The sequence below is a fragment of the Bombyx mandarina genome, chromosome 05, assembly GCF_030267445.1.
Source record: "Bombyx mandarina strain Sakado chromosome 05, ASM3026744v2".
Classification (NCBI taxonomy): domain Eukaryota; kingdom Metazoa; phylum Arthropoda; class Insecta; order Lepidoptera; family Bombycidae; genus Bombyx; species Bombyx mandarina.
This window is the reverse complement of record NC_143212.1, coordinates 9969897-9990039: the sequence shown is the minus strand read 5'-3', so window position 1 is coordinate 9990039 and position 20143 is coordinate 9969897. Positions and strand designations below refer to the sequence as shown.

At 40.6% G+C, this 20143-nt stretch overlaps 1 protein-coding gene across 2 annotated transcripts; it reads right to left on the bottom strand.

The window, feature by feature from the left end:
* Positions 1-217: 217 nt before the first annotated feature.
* Positions 218-18215, bottom strand: LOC114242642 (agrin). Of its 2 annotated transcripts, none has more exons than XM_028173889.2 (17): positions 18051-18215; positions 17459-17590; positions 14545-14781; positions 13764-13979; positions 12719-12931; positions 11496-11708; positions 10426-10526; positions 8137-8251; positions 7611-7847; positions 6810-6966; positions 5904-6072; positions 4848-4989; positions 3735-3995; positions 2795-2941; positions 2453-2716; positions 1639-2182; positions 218-1507 (listed from the first exon to the last, which is right to left on the bottom strand). In XM_028173889.2, exons 2-17 carry the CDS (start codon positions 17580-17582, stop codon positions 1351-1353), a joined length of 3297 nt encoding a protein of 1098 aa, XP_028029690.2. In that variant the 5' UTR covers positions 17583-17590; positions 18051-18215; the 3' UTR covers positions 218-1350. The 2 variants fall into 2 exon arrangements, with proteins under 2 accessions (XP_028029690.2, XP_089583815.1); XM_089727689.1 differs by having other exon boundaries at positions 17459-17583.
* Between the last annotated feature and the right edge of the window lie 1928 nt (positions 18216-20143).

The following is a 20143-nucleotide window of genomic DNA, read 5'->3' as shown; positions in this document are numbered from 1 at the left end:
AATTTTGACGAATCTGATGCAATTTGTTGTGATAAGTTATAAAGTATTTGTATGTCCTTAAAAACATATTCACGCTGACTTGTTAGGAGTTTTAATTTGAGTTCTGACATTATAGAATACGTAAATTATAGTAACAATACAAATTTTAATATAATTTGAATCTGAATACAAAAAATATGTTTCAAATGAATGCTATTTTTACAACCGATAAATTTTTTGAACTACCTACGTCACTCGAGATTTATAAAAAATATATTGTTATTTTATGCTTTAAATAGTAAAATAATATTATAAATTATAGTTATATTGTTATTAGGATAAGATTAAAGCGAAATGAAATGTAGAACTAGAGTTTTCTAACGAATATGCCCCTAGTTACCATAGGTTATTCGCGCTCGAAACGGACCACTAAATATGTTTTGAATTTAGATGTTTGGGACTGGAAAAAGGATAAGTTTTAGGACTCACTCTGTATTTCGTTGATGCACTATTATATTTTCTCACTGGCGAGAGTTATATGTGCTGATTGATCAACAAATCACAATTTTATTGTTTTTGCACCGGCACCGTGTTTTAGTTTTTTTACACACTTCGCGCCATTTTCATACGCGCATAGTTTTTCTTGTAGTGTCAACAGATGGCGTGGATAGGGGATTGAGGAAGGAATAAGGAAAAGGAAGTCCCAACAAAAGGGCAAGTTATTTTAAGGCGCTGCAAATAAATGGGTTAGTACAAACTATACAATTAGAAGCAACACTTCACATGGAATAGACACAATAAATTCAACATGCTTGTACTTTTAATGTATGTTATATAAATGTTGAAAGAATGCATTTTAATCTCTATGATTTTTTGTAACTTATGCTTGTTGTGTTTTAACTATACGCTGTTACTCAGCTCAACGATATCTCCTTCATCAAAATATTCAAACTGAGGCCTCAGCGGTGGGTCTTGTCTCTGATATTTCTCTTGTCCGTTGAAAATAGTAACCACTCACCACTCAATAGACTACGTCAGGCTTAGATGGCGACTAAGAAGATCCTACAATAGAGTTGGTTTGAAATACAGCAAATAACTGTGCAACCACAAATGATGTAATTATCCAATCGGGCTTTTCACGCCTAGAATAGCTACAGACAAACTAAGAAGAGAGAGTTTATTTGTTTTTTTTTTGTAAGTGTTACTACATCTCTATTCTACTATAATATCTTATGTTTCACATAAAATGCCTCAAGTTAAAGTACTCCTAATATAGCTTTAATACGAATGATTAGAATATTCTCATTATATGTTTAATATATTTGGCCGAGGAAATTTCTAGTATTCCGCCTAGTGCCAGGTATGATGATATTAGGGGCAAACTAATCTTGCTAAATGATACGGAGTGCAGGGTTTGACTCCGTGTGTATTGAGTACTAGACCACGCGCGGGCGGTATCAAGTCAAGCCCGCTGATGTGTAGGCGATGAATGCATCCAACAAATCCTACCGTCGATAATCCCGTAAGCCTGTCGATTTAATTATTTACTTTAGTTTTTTGTATGATTTATTTCAAAAAGCTGATGTACATTTTTAAGACAATCAATGCTTTAAGGTTTTAGATACCAATTCACCCGATATACAAGATCAAAATACTCACTTAGTCACATTTTCTGGTGAGTAGCCAATATAGACGAACGGGTCAGTGTTTAGCGAGCTCATGCGGCCCTTAGCCGTGCCTCTAGCTGACACTAAGCCCACCTTCAGTACAGCGTCTCTTTTATATCTTCTCGCCGATATAGTAGATCTTCCGTCTAATTTTAATCGTCCAGCATGTAAATCCAAATGTCCGCTGCCAACGTCAAAACGCAAAACTCCTTTCTTTCGGATATAACCCAGCCACAAATGGTCCCTTGTTCCGGAAGCACTCAATAAGGCTCCCGTGTCGCAAACAGCGGTCACCTCTGCCCATATATCGAAGTGATTTGCGGGCAATCGTATTCGAGCCGTCATTCTGGCGTTACCATCAAAAAGAGGCAATTCAAAAGACTCTTCAACCCTCCTATCAACGTATTCCTCATCATAAGTGTCATCTTCGATCTCGTTCGTTTCCGATTCTAAATCCACAAACGGAGCCCTCGATGATTTAATGCAGCGACTATGTGAAGTGTTTTTCGAGTTAAATGAAACAGTGTAGATATTGTCTGCGAATGAAATTCCTTAAAGTTAAGAGTAAATTTTCAAAAACGATCTACTTCACACATACGTATAGCACTACTAGCGGTATCCGACTGGGGGAAGTATGTCGACACACGTCAATTCTGGTTCGGGGCTGTCAGGTTTGCCGCTATCACTCGTGTCTACGGAAGCGTCTGTGAGCTGCTGGGAAGTGCGCTTTACGTGCTCATACTCTAGCCTATCCTCAGGCTGTGAGGGAAATACTTTTATGAGCGTCGATCTACCGGAGCGGCTACCTCGCCTCACGTGAGGTGATTCGTCGCTGCAAGGTCCGAACGCTTGCACAACCACATCGGATTGTGTTCTACAGGCATGCGTCCGGAGATGGCAAGCGGAGAGGTACGTGCGACCGTCGCTGCCGCACACTGGGGGCTCTTCGGTAGCAGGACACTCTGCTGCACTACAATCGCAAATCGCAAGCCCACTTCGCATCAAACAATGTGCACCAAAATAGCATGTCATGTGCTCGCAATTCGTAGCAGGTAATTGGGTTGATTCCGCTGTGAAAGATAAAACGTTGTTAATCTATTAGTGAAGATCTTTCTCCCAAATATAAAGGCTACAAAGATTAAACTCACGATCGAAGCAACCGTTCGGTTCTAGAGTGTGTTCGTGGTTGGAGCACACGGTACACTTCTGACCCTGTATGCCAGGTTTACAGACACATCGTCCCGTCATCTGCTCACAATCTTCACGAACCGATCCGAATGCAGAGCACCCACAGGCTGTAGCCAAATATTTATATATTAATACGTGAAGAAAAAACATTGTACCCCTTTTTACGAAAATTGCGTGGACGGAGCAGTGTGAAATTTCCCACACTTATAGAAAATATAGAGAAGGAGTGCAGAATGCTATTTGTTTAAAATTATACATAAAAAATACATTAAATCAATAAAAAAAACATTATATACACTCCTTATATATATAATGTATTTGACACACATACGCATATTCTGTTGTTTATTGTTTTAAGGTCTGTGGTCAAATTCAGAATAGATTGATATTGTTTGTTTGTCTTCAATATTATTTAGAATATTTATATTGTAGCCTTGCCGAAATTTGTTATTATAGTAGGCTATAATAATCTTTGACAATAGACCCATAATAATGTTCAAAGTTATAATTTAAATTAATTATAGTCGAATTTCTACCGGCCGACCAGTAGTACGTATTAAGCTAAATTTTTTTTATTGCTTAGATGGGTGGACGAGCTCACAGCCCACCTGGTGTTAAGTGGTTACTGGAGTTCATAGACATTTACAAGGTAAATGCGCCACCCACCTTGAGATATAAGTTCTAAGCTCTCAGTATAGCTAGTTACAACGGCTGCCCCACCCTTCAAACCGAAACGCATTACTGCTTCACGGCAGAAATAGGCGGGGTGGTGGTACTCACAAGTGGTCCTACCACCAGTAATTGAGTCGAAAGTGTATTAGATATTGGTTTTTTTTAATTAATTTTATTTTATTGTTTATTTTTATATAACATTTTTTTTTAAATAATCAATAAACTTACGTATACAACCGGCATGTCCCGTTCCGATTCTGGGCAGACCCCAGTACCCGGGTTCGCAGCGGTCGCACTTGAGTCCGCCCACGCCCGCCCGGCACGAGCACTGACCGCTCTCGTCACACTGTTCCCTAACTGACCCAAGCCTGTGACACCCGCATTGCGAAGGACAGCCAGCCCCGCCGGGACCCCTTGCGGCAGTGACACCATCAGCGCAGCACCCGTGCCACGTGTCCTGGCAACCTTTCTTCTCGGTCACCCCTTTGTCTATCAAATGAATTTAAAATAAATTCACTTTAATTTGTAATACTCTGTCCCCTTTTTGTGACTTTAAATTAGAACACAAGCGGGCTCACACTGCTTGTGTTGGTCATAATCCACAATCACGCGGTCCGGTTATTGCAGCCATTATTTAATCAATCAAATCGGGTGCTAGACCAACGCAGATGTTTATTTCCAGATAGTGAGATATATCAACTGTGTGTGCATGTGAAAAGTTATTAAAAATTAGAACAAATGTAAACTGTCCTAATTTTTAAAGAAGCATGACATGGCTAATTTATACTAAATACTGTGTAGATATATATTCGTTTCTACAATTTTCAACCACCATCTGAATGGTGGTTGAAAATTATTGAATATAATTATTTTCTGAAAAATCATACATAACCTATAAAGTGAACTAATATTGAGAATATTTATTAAAGTTTTTCCATGCCCGATACTGTGGACCGAATGATAAACAGCCGACGTCCCTCTAAACAAGTCATTTCGGATCCTCCCGATCCATTAACGATGCTTTTAGGTACCTCAAGCACCGGTCCTGGTCCTCGTCGAACCCGTCGCTTGCGACGAAGGGCTCGCCGAGTTAATTAACCCATAGACACAGCCCACTGAGCTTCTCGCTGGATCTTCTCAGTGGGTCACGATTCCGGTCCGGTAGTAGATTCTGCGAAGCACTCTTGCTAGGGCCAGTGTTAGCAATACTCCCGGTTTGAGCCCCGTGAGCTCGCCTACACGCTAAGACGAAGCTGAAATAGCCTCTCAAGGCTATCAGCATAGGTAGGAAAAAAGGGAAAACCTAATAATCGTTTTTTTTTGTTTTTAAATAATACTTACCTTTCCTACAACATCTAGCGGCTTTGGCAGTGTGGTGACAATAGCTGCCCATCGGACAATCTTTACGGTGTGGACCGCCACCGCAGTCGTAAGGACGACCTTCTTTGTCAGTGAGTGGTTCGTCATCCCCGCACGGTCTAAACTGAAAAGAACAAATAAACAACGTGAATTCATCGTTGCCTAAAGGATAAGACGTCCGGTGCATTCATATTTCGCGATGCACCGGTGTTCGAATCTCAGGCGGGTACCAATTTTTCTAGTGAAATACGTACCTACTCAACAAAATTTTCACGATTGACTTCCACGGTGAAGGAATAACATCGTGTAATAAAAATCAAACCCGCAAAATTATAATTTGCGTAATTACTGGTGGTAGGAGCCCTTGTGAGTCCGCGCGGGTAGGTACCCCCGCCCTGCCTATTTCTGCCGTGAAGCAGTAATGCGTTTCGGTTGGAAGGGGGAGCAGCCGTTGTAACTATACTTGAGACCTTAGAACTTATATTTCAAAGTGGGTGGCGCATTTACGTCGTAGATGTGTATGGGCTCTAGTAACCACTTCACACCAGGTGGGCTGTTAGCCCGTCCACCCATCTAAGCAATAAAAAAACAACACATTTTTAAGATACAAACTGCAATACAGCCAAAGAAACTCTTAACGAAACAATTGTTATTCAATATGTTCTATTTATGATGAAAACAACACAGCCTTATGATTGGCCGTATGATTGGCAACCTCAGCAAGATATATTTAGTTTTATTTACATCAGCCTTTCCCAAAGTAGGCGATAACGCCTCTTTGTGGGCGCTGCAGGCCTAAAGGAGGGCGGTAAGACACCCAGAAAAAAAAATAGGGGCGTCGTGTAGAGGCTTGGGAGGCGATTTGTGATTTCATCTAGGACTCTTAGACGCCGAATGAGCTATAGTGGTTTTTAAGTAGGTTAAAAAAAGGGGGTGCTAAAAAATAATTTATTCTCAAAGTGGGCAGTAGACAAAATAAGTTTGGGAACCCCTGATTTACATGAATATCATTGACAAATGATGCATTTTTAAACATACTTCGAGCCCTCGACAAAGTGCCAGAGGGCGCAATCTCAAGTCTTCTTGTCGCCGACAGGCCTCAAGCTTCATGTGACACAGAGTGGGATACAATCTGAGATCGGAAGCGCACACCGGACTCGACGTGGAAGCCGCCGCAGCCGCCGCGCAATCGAAGAGACAGGCACATCTAAATCACGAAATATAAAAATTAAACACGTTTACCTTTTTTATTTTTTATTGCCGTATAGGCAGACGAGCAAACGGCCCACCTGATGGTGAGTGGTTACCGTCGCTCATGGACGTCAGCAATGCCAGGGGCAGAACCAAGCCGCTACCTACCGTTTAGACGTACGTCTACGTAAAAATGTCATACTCGTATAATCAACAGAGCTCGACCGTTTTTCAATTGTATATAAAGTTAATGTAGTCACATATAAAACTTAATTTCATTATAGATTTTATAATCGCTTCAACTAAGTTTTAATATCTGATTCAATTAATTTTTCGATCATATTATTATACAATCCCCAGACAATCTATTTCTTTTTCTTTTTTCATAAGAAGCTTTCATTTGCGTCTTAATGCATAAAGGAAAATTACAGCATTGATATTATAATTTCGTAATTAAACAACTGGTTCTTTGTTGACTATTGGTTAGAGGTTCCCTACTCTGACCGGGTTTTGACCCCGGACGGAGATCGGACGTCGGGTGTAAGAGTGCAGGGGAGTCGTTTAGTGCGTGGGCCCTAAATTCCTTGGGCCCGCGGTCTGCTCTCAACAGCTGCAGATCGTTGAGTCCCACATACCCCGCGCGCCCCCTAGGCGCGGGGACCTCGTACGAGGTTCGGCCCCCGGCCCTTAAAAAAGGTACCTAATATAATAAGGTATATATAATATAATTAGACCATAATGTCTAAGGAATACCTAGGTTGGCCGTTGGAATCGACGGCACAAGTGGCTTCGTAGGCACACTGTACTCGAGCGCATACAGCGTTACTCCCTCCTTCGTTGGCATTTTCCGTCGTATCTTCTGATCTGATCTCATTCGTTAACTCTGATAATGCCCCTGTTTTATTTGAACCTAAAATATATTTTAGTACAGCATTCTTCAACACAACATTTTAATCAAAAAACAAAAAAAAACTTTTTTTTTTTTTAAATAAAATCTCTCAATTAATTAATGATTATTGCGAAATAGTACAATATTATTTACGAATTTAATATAAGACGGTAATATTTGTTGTGACGTTGTCAGAAATTCTATTATGAAGGGAGAGGCAATTAAGTTTTCGATCTCACGTCTCAAGGTGGATAGAGGCATTTGTGTTGTGATGCTAGATCATACCCGATCCTGTGGAGCGAATGGTAAACAGTACGTCGCCCAAAATACGTCATTACGGATCCTCCCGATCCATTAACGGTGCTTTTAGGTACCACAAGCACCGGTCACCGTCCTCGTCGAACCCGTCGCTTGCGACGAAGGGCTCGACGAGCGAATTAACCCATAGACACAGCCCACTGAGTTTCTCGCCGAATCTTCTCAGTGCGTCGCGTTTCTGATCCGGTGGTATATTCTGCGAAGCACTGCTCTTGCTAGGGTCAGTGTTAACATTGCTCCGGTTTGAGCCCCGTGAGCTGACCTACTAGTTAAGGTTACGCTGAAATAGCCTCTCAAGGCTATATCAGCTTAGGTAGGAAAAAAAAGATGCTAGAGCAAAAACTTACCAGCCGTAGTATTGTCGAGTGAATCCGTGCACTCGCCGTAGTAAGCGACCCGGAGCTGGGGCTCGGCTCTCATTCTCGCTTCGCAGGCGGCCTTGAGCAGCGCGCACTCGTGCGGGTAGGTGCGTCCCGCGCTCGAGCACACCGGCTCGCGCGCCGCCCCCGCGCACGGCGCCGCGCACGAGCACGCCCCGCGCCCGCACCACGTGCCAGACGGACACTGCACGCCCGCACACGACTCTATCGCAACACCACGATTTTGAAGTGAAACTTCTAATACGACTTCCAACAAGATTGCTTTTTTTCCTGCCTAAGCTAATGGTCATCATGTCTCAATTTTTGATTACTCTCATAAACTCACATTACATCACGATATGTAAGTTTTACTCTTCATTTCAAGTAGGTACATCACATTGTTTTATAAAATTTCAATAGGTGTGTTACGATAGCATGATAACGTAGAATTTCCTTAAGAAAATTTTAGGGAAACTGTCATAATTTCGGTATTACAAAAAACCCTCAAACTCACCACACGAGCCCATGTGTTTAATGTGCAGTCTCCTCTTCTCTTTGCAAGCTATGTCCCGCAGAGCGCATACACTGCTATAAGTTTTGTTATCGTTACCACAAATCTCTTCGGTCTCCTAAAATAACAAAAATAAAGGTACGTTAAGCAATAAGCAGTACCTTGAAAATCATGTTCAGGCGTTTTGGACCCAATAACTTGCCTGCTTGCTTCAGTCCACTTTTTCAGCTTTGAAATCAGTACAATTAGCATCATAATACGTTACATAATACGTTCTTACTGTTGGTAGGACCTCTTGTGAATCCGCACGGGTAAGTATCACCACCCCGCCTATTTCTGCCGTGAAGCAGCAAGGCGTTTAGTTTTAAAGGGTGGGGCAGCCGTTGTAACTATAATGACACCTTAGAACTTATATCTCAAGGTGGGTGGCGTATTTACGTTGCAGATGTCTATGGGCACCGGTGACCACTTAACACCAGGTGGACTGTGAGCTCGTCCATCCATCTAAGCAATAAAAAATAATAATAAAAAAACCAAATTTATTGCTTTCCAATTCTTTTGAAAGTCATCGAAAAAAAACAGCCTATGGTAAACTTCATCATAAACGTAAACTAATGGTAATTGTATTAATACTGTCTGTTAGGATACGCTGGAGAATACCTAAATTTATAACTCTACTAGCTGTACCCGTCCGCTTAGCTGGGCATTTAAAATTAACATTATTATTTCTCACCCCCACAAAGATTCTCATCTTTAACGCCCCCGCAACTGGTGTAGGGAGTCCCACACTCGTATAAATATTAGCCTATCCATTAAATACATGTATTTTCTACATGAATACCCAGTTTTAAGTCAATCGGATGCATGGTTCAGTAGTTATAACGGAACATCCGTAAAAACCATTGTAGATTTATACCTAGTCAGGTCATAAGTATTGTCACTCAGTAAAAACTTTTCTTTTAGAATGCTGGCCACAAAAAAGTTTATTGAATTCGAATTTCGAATTGTTCATGAAAATTAAAATGTATACTTTTAGAATTTTACTCATTTTTAAATATGGAGTGGACGCTTAAAGAAGACCGTGTTGGAGTTATTGCGTTGCATCGTTGCGGTTACGCGCCAATTCAAATTTTTAACATACTGAAAATTTTGAATATAACCAAAAGATTCGTTTATCGTACCATCAAACGATATAATGAAGACTCTAGTATAGATGACAGGTCAAGAAGTGGTCGCCCTCGGTCTGTTAGGACTCCAGCAATAATAAAAGCTGTGAAGGCGCGAATTCAAAGAAATCCCAAACGTAAGCAGAAACTGTTGGCCCTTCAGATGGGGTTAAGCAGAACCACGGTGAAAAGGGTGTTAAATGAAGACTTAGGGCTTCGGGCATATCGAAGAAAAACAGGACATCGTTTGAATGCTCGTCTAATGGACCTGAGACTGAAGAGATGCCGCGCTTTGTTGAAGCGGTACGCGGGAAAAAAATATCGGGAAATTCTTTTTTCGGATGAAAAAATTTTTACCGTAGAAGAGAGCTATAACAAACAAAATGATAAGGTGTACGCACACAGTAGTGAAGAAGCGAGCAACCGTATTCCGCGTGTCCAACGAGGTCATTTTCCATCCTCGCTCATGGTATGGTTGGGACATTCTTATTGGGGCTTAACAGAGGTACATTTTTGTGAGAAAGGTGTAAAAACGAATGCAGTTGTGTATCAAAATACAGTCCTGATGAACCTTGTGGTACCTGTTTCTCATACCATGTTCAATAACAGGCACTGGGTATTCCAACAAGATTCGGCGCCAGTTCATAGAGCGAAGAGCACACAAGACTGGCTGGCGGCGCGTGAAATCGACTTCATCCGGCACGAAGACTGGCCCTCCTCCAGTCCAGATTTGAATCCGTTAGATTACAAGATATGGCATCACTTGGAGGAAAAGGCGTGCTCAAAGCCTCATCCCAATTTGGAGTCACTCAAGACATCCTTGATTAAGGCAGCCGCCGATATTGACATGGACCTCGTTCGTGCTACGATAGACGACTGGCCGCGCAAATTGAAGGCCTGTATTCAAAATCACGGAGGTCATTTTGAATAAACTTTAGTGTCATAAGAATCTATGTTTTGTTAAGTTCATTTTGGTATATGAATGGTTACATAATGAATAAACTTGTTTAAATTTTTTTACATTAAACATGTGACAGAATTTATGACCTGACTAGGTATATTAGTATAGATTAAGCCATTTTTAGAGTTCACTATACGTTTATAAAAACAGAAATATTGTACTCACTGTTCCCTCTTCACAGTGTTTTGGACAAACGCAGCTCGCTTCAGAGATGCCGTCGCTTTCACAGACCGCGTAATATTCACACTTCTTATTCTCGCAGCCGTCTGTAAAACAAAAATCATTTATTAATACACTATTTGTATTTATAAAGAGAGTGGGCATGATGGTATCCCCTTAAATCGTACAACAACAAAAAATGCGTAAATAAAACTTCAATTTCAATCTTATTTTTGTTTTCCAATTTCTTTATTTGTAGATCTTGTCTTATTTCCTCCTAACATCAATTGCCCAGTCAATACAAAGACCATAACAAGCCAGGGTAATCTTATATCATCAGGTTGACGTCTCCAGTTGTTAAAGGCCTACCATCAATGTACCCTGAAGAGGTATTTCAGGTGCCAATTCTCATCCAAAAATAAACCATCACAAATTCCTTTTGAGGGTTAGTGCTCGAGGTACGGGATGAATAATTTAAGTAAATACCACAAAATTTGGCACACTGTATCGACACCGCTAGTTCTAGGTAGGTAAAAGTAGGTATTCAACTATCATAGCATATCGCCGTCCACATTTCGAACCTGCATCCAAGTGATAAAAATATACATCTTAGGTATACAAGCTCATAGACAATACAAGGCTTCCTCAATAAAATTAAGTGTAGAACCTTCTAATCCGAATACGTAGGTACATTGTTATTATATTATTTGACAAATGTTGTAATACTCATAAGTGATTACATCAAAGAGGCAAAGTTAATATTTACATACATATATTACATAATATATTTAATATACTGGTGGTAGGACCTTTGTGAGTCCGCACGGTAGGTAGGTACCACCAACCTACCTATTTCTGCCGTGAAGCAGTAATGCGTTTCGGTTTGAAGGGTGGGGCAGCCGTGGTAACTATACTTAGAACTTATATCTCAAGGTAGGTGGCGCATGTACGTTGTAGATGTCTATGGGCTCCAGTAACCACTTAACACCAGGTGGGCTGTTAGCTCGTCCACCCATCTAAGCAATAAAAAAATACGTACTGATAGGTATAATCCAAAGAATTCATTTTAAACTCACTGCAAGGTCCGTCGTACAAGACGTGCACGTCGCGTCTATGGCGACAAGCCTCTAGCTGCAGCTTGCACCGATTCCCGTAGGAGATGCCGTCAGAGCCGCAAACCGGTGCGAACTCGTTAGAGCAGCGTGGACACTGACACACGCCGCGCCCGCCCGACGCCACGCACTCGCCGCCGTGGGGACACACGCGATCGGCACACACACCGTTAGAACCTAACACGAAATATAATTAACAAAAAAAAGATATGTGGTGTCGTGGGACACCGGATAGGAACGAAGTTCCTTATTATAAAAATATTAATTTTAAGTTCTATTCGAGGTATAGAAAATAAAACTGGAGGTTTCGCAACAACCCACGGTCATTCGGTATCGTGCGAACTTATTGTGGTACACTTCATTCACGGTTGTTTGCATAAAAGTTAGTGTATTGCGCAGAGCGCTCTGAGATCGTGGTCAATGAATGATAAAAAAATTCGTTATTTTTTGTACGTTATTACAAAGTTAAGTCGTACACTGTGTGCATTACTAATAAAAATCTTACGTTACGGACATTTTTTCCTGGTTAGGGTACCCCTACGCATCGTCCCGTAAGGAACTTCGTTCCAAAAAACACTATAGATGTAGCATGATATTTAAAAAAAACATAAATAAAACATAAACAATAAAGCTAATTCATGTTCCACAGAAAGTGTTTAAACAACCATTTCCTTTCTAGAACTGTTCACTGATAAAGCTTTCTAGATGTACCTCAGCTCAAATTTGATACTTTACGAAGTCGTCGTGGCCTAAAAGATAAGACGTGCGCTGCATTAGTGTGAAGCGATGCACCGGTGTTCGAATCCCAGGCGGGTACCAATTTTTCTAATGAAATACGTACTTAACACATGTTCACGATTGACTTCCACGTTGAAGGAATAACATCGTGTAATAAAAATCAAACCCGAAAAATTTTTAATTTGCGTAATTACTGGTGGTAGGACCTTTTGTGAGTCCGCACGTGTAGGTACCACCATCCTGTCTATTTCTGCCGTGAAGCAGTAATGCGTTTAGATTTGAGCGGTGGAGCAGCCGTTGTAACTATACTGAGACCTTAGAACTCATATTTCAAGGTGAGTGTCAGCGTTTACGTTGTAAATGTCTATGGGTTCCGGTAGTCCAGCCCACCTAGGGCTGTGAGCTCGTCCACTCATCTATGCAATAAAAATTTATAATAAAAACTTTACCACAAGCTCCGGCGTGCAGGACCCTCAGTTCTCTGCCAAGAAGACATGCAGCCCGTCGGAGTTCGCACTCACTGTCGTGGGTTCTAGAGTCAGAGCCGCATACAGGGCGCAGAACTGGTTCACAGGACGGCGGACACGCACACACCGCTCCTCCGCCTTCTACGCGGCACTCTGCACCGTGACGACACTCCACTTCGGCACACGGATTCACTCCTAAAATAAAAGAAGACTGAAAGCGTAAGGTAGAGATCTTATCGAGAATTTAAGTAATTCCCACCTAAATAAATCGACGTGTTATTAGCTCAAACTTATACCTCCATCACGTTCTTTTATTTTTTTCTTACTAAGCTTATGGCCTTAAGAGGCCATTTCAGCGTAACCCTAACAAGTAGGTGAGCTCACGGGGCTCAAACCTGACGACGTTGCTAACACTAAACCTAGCAAGAGTAGTGCTTCGCAGAATCTACTACCGGGTCGGAAACGCGACCCACCGAGAAGATCCGGCGAGAAACTCAGTGGGCTGTTTCTGTGGGTTAATTTGCTCGCCGAGCCCTTCGTCGCAAGCGCAGGGTTCGACGAGAACGATGACCGGGTCATATCCAGTAGCCAACCGTGATGACAATGCAATTGTTTGTAGAGCTTTACTGATTTTTCTTTCTTTTTTTAATGCTTAAATGTGTGGACGAGCGCACGGCCTACCTGGTATGAAGCGGTTAGCGGAGCCCATAGTCATCGACAACGTAAATGTCGCCACTCACCTTGAGACATGAGCTCCAAGTCTCTGCTTTACAGTACAACGGCTTCCCTACCCTTCAAACAGAAACGCATTACTACTTCGCACATACACTAATAGGCAGGATAACAGCACATCTGAGATAATCTCAGTACACATCGCAATAAACTGAGAATTTCGGTAATTTTAAATTCGAATATTGTTGTTAACTGTACTAAGTTAAAGCTTTGACAATTTGTGGTTCCTAAAGTCGTTCCAACATGCATACTTAGGCACATCTCATACATTTAACGCTACTATCGTTCTCCTTACCGGAACTGCACTGTCCCTTGAATATAATTTTTAGCTGTTTCCTAGCACGACAACTTTCACGGTGCATTTGGCATTCGTTGGAGTAGGTTTTCCCGTCCGATGCACAGACCGGTGAAAATTCTAGGGGGCAGGGCTCTGCGCACCGGCACGAAGGAGCCCTACGCTCATCTAGCTGGCACACTTCTGGGTCAGGGCAGGTTACACCAGCACAAGGATCTAAAACATGTTAAAATTTATCGCGGAACCTAATAATATCCGGTTGATATTCGAAACATTCCCACGTGTGGGCACTACAACATTATTAGCAATGCCAGAGGCACACACAAACTGCTGCCTAATCTATACTAAAGCTGAAGAGTTTGTTTGTTTGAACACGTTAATCTCAGGAACTACTGGTCCGATTTGAAAAATTCTTTCAGTATTATGTAGCCCATTTGTCGAGGAAGGCCATAGGCTATATAACATCACGCTAAGACCAATACAAGCGGAGCACCAATAAATAATGTTTCAAAATCGGGGCTATTTTTACCTTTTGAGAACTTCCGCTGCGTGCACTGCAGAAACGATTAAAGTTTCGCTAAAATAATGTATGACAGAATTGTTCCCCTTTAAAAGATCTAAATAAAGTCCGTGACCGCATATGTCTAGATGTTAATGTTGGCTCACTATAACGTTTTTTATGCTAACCAAATTTGTTCTAAAATAAAGCATTATTTGTAAAGTATTCCACGTGGACGAAGTCGCGGGCTAGTAAATACTATATAGTAATTACATTACTCACCACACTTTCCGTAATATTTGAAAGTGATGTTTATATTGGACTCGCAAGCAGCTCTGCGCATCTCACATTCACCGGAGTAGTCTCGAGCGTCACTTGCGCAGAGCGAACGTGATCCTTCGTGATCGCCGTAGCTTGGACATGTTGTCGGACACTCGCAATCGTAAGAACGACCATCCGCTGTGGGTCGGCATAACGCTCCCGGCCCGCAAGCTACTCCAAGACACGGATTAGGCACGTCTAAAAGAATGACATCCAATTCAATCTTATCACTGCCAAATATATTTTTTTATTGCTTAGATTGGTGGACGAGCTCAGACGGCCCCATCCTTCAAGCCGAAACGCATTACTGCTTCACGGCAGAAATAGGCAGGGCGATGGTACCTACCCGTGCGGACCCACTAAACGTCCTACCACTAGTATTTACACAAAATCTAATTTTGCGGGCTTGATTTTTATTACACAATGTTATTCCTTCACGGTCGAAGTCGGTCGTAAACATTTATTAAGTACGTATTTCATTAGAAAAGTTGGTACCCGCCTGGGATTCGAACACCGGTGCATCGCTCAACACGAATGTATCGGACGTCTTATCCTTTAGGCAACGACGACTTCAAACATACTAACACAATTAAAAAGAATTAAAACAAAAACTTTTACTGGTCGCATCGCAAGTATGACGTACTGGTTGTATAATTTGATTCAAAAAAAAAAAGGATATGAGTTATATCTAGTTTTGCCATATTTTTTTTTTTTTATTGCCTTTGTAGGCAGACGAGCGTACGGCCCACCTGATGGTAAGTGGTTACCGTCGCCCATGGACTTCAGCAATGCCAGGAGCAGAGCCAAGCCGCTGCCTACTGCAATACTGAGACATGGGAAAAAAAATATTCTATTGCAAATAACATTTATTACTTTTACAATGTGTTAGTTTAATACATAAATATAAAACAATTTAAAGTATAAAAAGCTTATTCGAAGTGGTCTCCATTGGCTGCAATACAGTCCTTTAAACGTTGAAGCCAATAGAATAGTCAATAGAAGCACGCACTCTTTCCATGGGAAAATTTTTCATTGCCAATCATACGGATTGTTTTAGGGACTCCAAATTATCATGGCGTTTAGAGCATGCCGTACTCTCTAAAACTGACCATAAATCATAATCCAGCGAATTAAGATCGGGACTAGACGACGGCCAGTCTTCAGCTCTGATGAAGTCCGAAACGTTCGTTTCCAACCAAGACTGCGTGGACCGAGCTTTATGACCTGGCGCCGAGTCTTGCTGGAAGGACCATTCTTGATTATTGAACATGGTGTTGTTAAGGGGCTTCACTACCTTCTCAAGAATGGTATCTGGATACACTTGTGCCGATGTTTTGATACCTTTTTCAGAAAAGTATGGCTCAGTCACTCCTTCATTGCTAATACCCCACCAAACCATCACTGAAGTCGGATAGTGCCCACGTTGCACTCTGTCGACTAATTGGGAAGCTTCCTTAGAGCTTTGAGTATAAATACGGTCATTTTGTTTGTTAAAAGGTTGCTCAATTGTAAAAATGTTCTCATCCGTAAACAATTTTTTTCTATGACCTCCCTTTGCGTACCGCTTCAGTAGTTGTTTCAATTTTACCACCCTATTTTTAAATTATCAGTTAAGAAATGACCAGTACGTCTTATAGGCTGCAAGTTCTACGTCATCTTTTAAAATACGCGACATGGTTCTAGGTGCTATCTTCATCTCCCGAGATAAAATCTTTTGCTTTCGGACAGGATTTCTTCGAATTCTTTCCCTTACTGCTTTGACCACCTTTTTCGTACGAACACTACGTGGACGGCCAGATCTTTTTCTGTCACAAACAAAGGAGGTCTCATTGCACCTATTAATAGCCCGGTACACAAACATTTTACTAATACCAAGCGTATGGAGAGTTTTAAAAATTGCATTTGGCTCCATACCTACTTTTTGTAATGCAATCACAGCGATTCGGTTTTCTTTATCACCCCACTCCATTTTAATATCGCAAAATATAGTACAATGTATTGGCGCCAAAATGAGAAAACTCAATGAGCAATCATATAAAAATGACAGATTCCAAATTCAAATGTAATATTTTGTTTATTTTTAATTATAACAATATTTATGGCCAGACTAAGTATATAGACAGCTACCCCATTCATAGATTATACACTTAATATATACCCCATTCTTCAAACCAACGAAGGTACAGCTGTCATGCCATTCATTTGAAACTTTTACCTAATGTCTCGAAGTGGATGGCCGCATTCACAGCGTTATGTCTTTATACATTTAGTTAATTAGTGATATCTATGCAAAATAAACAACTTTTGATGTATACCAAAACAAAGTTTTACTATTGTTATCAACCTCCTTTCCTGTTCTGAGTGAGGCCAGCTTACGTACAAATTAAGAGCTGTAAAGAGACAACTGTCCTTAATGTCCCTACAACAGGCAATTCGACACTAGCTACAGAATTCAGGAACGGAGCAGAGCGGACGTGACAATGTAGTCTGCCGCCCATCCTGAGACAATATTGAAATAACGGTATCGTACCGAAATGCGTAACCGCATCACATGCGCAAATTGGCAATGGCATATCGTCGCTGTCAAACCAAAATCTGCTATTTGCAAAAACTCTATTTAACGAGTAAAAACATTTTCGTATAAAATTTTATATGAAGGTGAATTTTTAAGAACTATCTCAAATGAAAGCTATAGATAAACATTAAAGCTATAGATACATTGCAGTTTTTTTTATACGATAGATAGGGCTGTGAGCTATACGAAAAGGTCAAAAAGTAAAAATCTCAAAAAGTGCACATAGCAGATTTTGGTTTGACAACGACGATAATGCCATTCATTCTATTGGACTGAAAATATGTATCACGATGAACTCACCACTTGGAAAAAGATAGCAGGTACGACCAGCTCCAATCAACGTGAGAAACAAAAGGATGTGGCAAGTAAACATCATCCAGCCAGCGAGCTGCATTCGCGCTCCTCTTCTTCCACCATCACACATCCTATTTACTTGTTACACCATTGCGTCCGAGAATGTGTATAAAAATTAATATTGGAAAGTTAACTGTTGCGACCTATGTTAAATCTCTGGGGAAAATATTAAATAACGACCCAAACCCTTAAAAAGGATTATGGGCAAAAACGGATAAAAAATGGATTTTACCAACTGTATTATAATCAATCAAATTTGTCTAAAAATATGTATGTGTGTTTATGTTATGTTTTAATATATTATATTTATTAACAAAAAAAAAGTGTATTCCGTATATTTGCAATACCTAACATAGCTTATAAATATACTAGAATTTGAAATTTCACATTACTCAAAACTAACGTTAACATGACTTGATTACAATAGAAGAATACAATGTCCCAGAATAAAATACAGATCAATACTTAACAACTTTGAAACGTTCGAAGTATTTACTTTTAATCATAAACGTGACACGTTAGGCGCTTTAAAACTCACCATCTTCCCTTATTATTTTAGTAATTAAAGAACCAACCGAAGACTACGCTTGAAAATTAATTGGTACTCAACGATTCAATAAAAACATTATTTAGCTCTAATAAACTTTAATAAAACCCAATGTAGCACCCCCGAGAACCGAGGAGGCTGGGGAGCAACTGAGTAATGGAAAATTGAATGAACTCCTTTGGACATGCGCGAGGCGATCCAAGTATGTAATAAAAAGCAGGTAGGTACGTTCCGGATTAGGAACATAATTACGTCAGCTGCGCAGGTTCTTAAATTTTATTTGGAAGATAAATAAAGCGATTTCGTTCAATGAAAATATTTTTTTTTTTCAAAAATTAAGATTTCCTAAATGGTAATTTTCACTTGGCATTTTTCATTTAGGTTACGACCTACCTGGTGTTAAGTGGTTACTGGAGCCCATTTACATCACCTTCAGACAATAGATCGAAGTTTTAATTGTATTGTATAATGGCTGCCCCGCTTTTCTAGTCGGAATGTATGACTGTAGACATGAAATAGGCAGGATGGTAGTATCCTACCCATGCTGGCTCTCTTAGACAGCCTACCAATAGTTAATATTCTAATTATTCTCAATCTCTAAATATTCTCGAACCAATCCTTAAATTATATTAAGTAACTTTTTATGTTTTAAAATTACTTAATAGATGTTCAGGCCTCTAAAACGCAGACATAATATACGAACAGGGCCGGTTGTTTTAAAAGACCAACTGGGCACATCCAAATAAATGTTTCTATATTTCTCTTTTTATTCAAAGACTTCAGTTATTTACAAAAAGAAACTAGGGTTACGACTCTTGTTTCACGTTTTTAATCGGTAGTTATCTAGGTTCATTTTATTTGTTCGCATTCCAAATTACAATGCATTTAATGAAGGTTGAAAGAAGATAGCCCACTGAGTTTCTCGCCGGATCTTCTCAGTGGGTCGCGTTTCCGATCCGGTGGTAGATTCTGCGAAGCACTGCTCTTGCTAGGGTCAGTGTTAGCAACACTCCGGTTTGAGCCTCGTGAGCTCACCTACGCGTTAGGGTGAAGCTGAAATAGCCTCTCAAGGCTATCAGCATAGGTAGGAAAAAAGAAAGAAAGAAGGTAATTAACGCATAGGTTACAACCACTTTTTGATTTCTATAAAAGTCTACTTTGAAACTGAGACCACAACCAAAGCAGGGGTAGTTACAGCCAGTTGTTGCAACCTTAACAACATTAATTACAAGGATTCCGATAATGTCCCCACGATTAACTTTATACAATTGTTCCTCTTTGGATCGAGAGTATTAAATTTCATAGTGAATAAACTTCCCGCCCGCAGCTTCGCCCTTATTTACTAGTCTGTACCACGTTCGAAGTCGTCGTGGCCTAAAGGATAAGACGTCCGGTGCATTCGTCTTGAAGCGATGCAACGGTGTTCGAATCCCGCAGGCGGGTACCAATTTTACTAATGAAATACGTACTCGACAAATGTTCACGATTCACTTCCACGGTGAAGGAACAACATCGTGTAATAAAAATCAAACCCGCATAATTATAATTTGCGTAATTACTGGTGGTAGGACCACTTGTGAGTCCGCGCGGATAGCTACCACCGCCCTGCCTATTTCTGCCGTGAAGCAGTAATGCGTTTCGATTTGAAGGGTGGGGCAGCCGTTGTAACTACTGAGACTTTAGAACTTGTATCTCAAGGTGGGTGGCGCGTCTACGTTGTAGATGTCTATGGGCTCCAGTAACCACTTAACACCAGGTGGGCTGTGAGCTCGTCCACCCATCTAAGCAATAAAAAAATAAATAAAAAAACGTGAGTAGGTTCTAAGCAGTGGGACGTAAGGCAATCCACATTCTTTCCTGAGGCTTATTATACTAATACCATACGAAATTTCTTCAAAATCGGTCAATACGAAATTTGTGTTCTCAACAGGTTTCAAAAATGGTCAATTATTTATGATGACGGAGAGTATTCTGCGATTCCTCTTTACGAGCTTGAAACTGATCTCCAATGATGGAAAAATACTTTTTTAATCGCCAATCTCAATCTGAGTATTAGCACCCAAAATTTGGTTTCTTGTCGATGA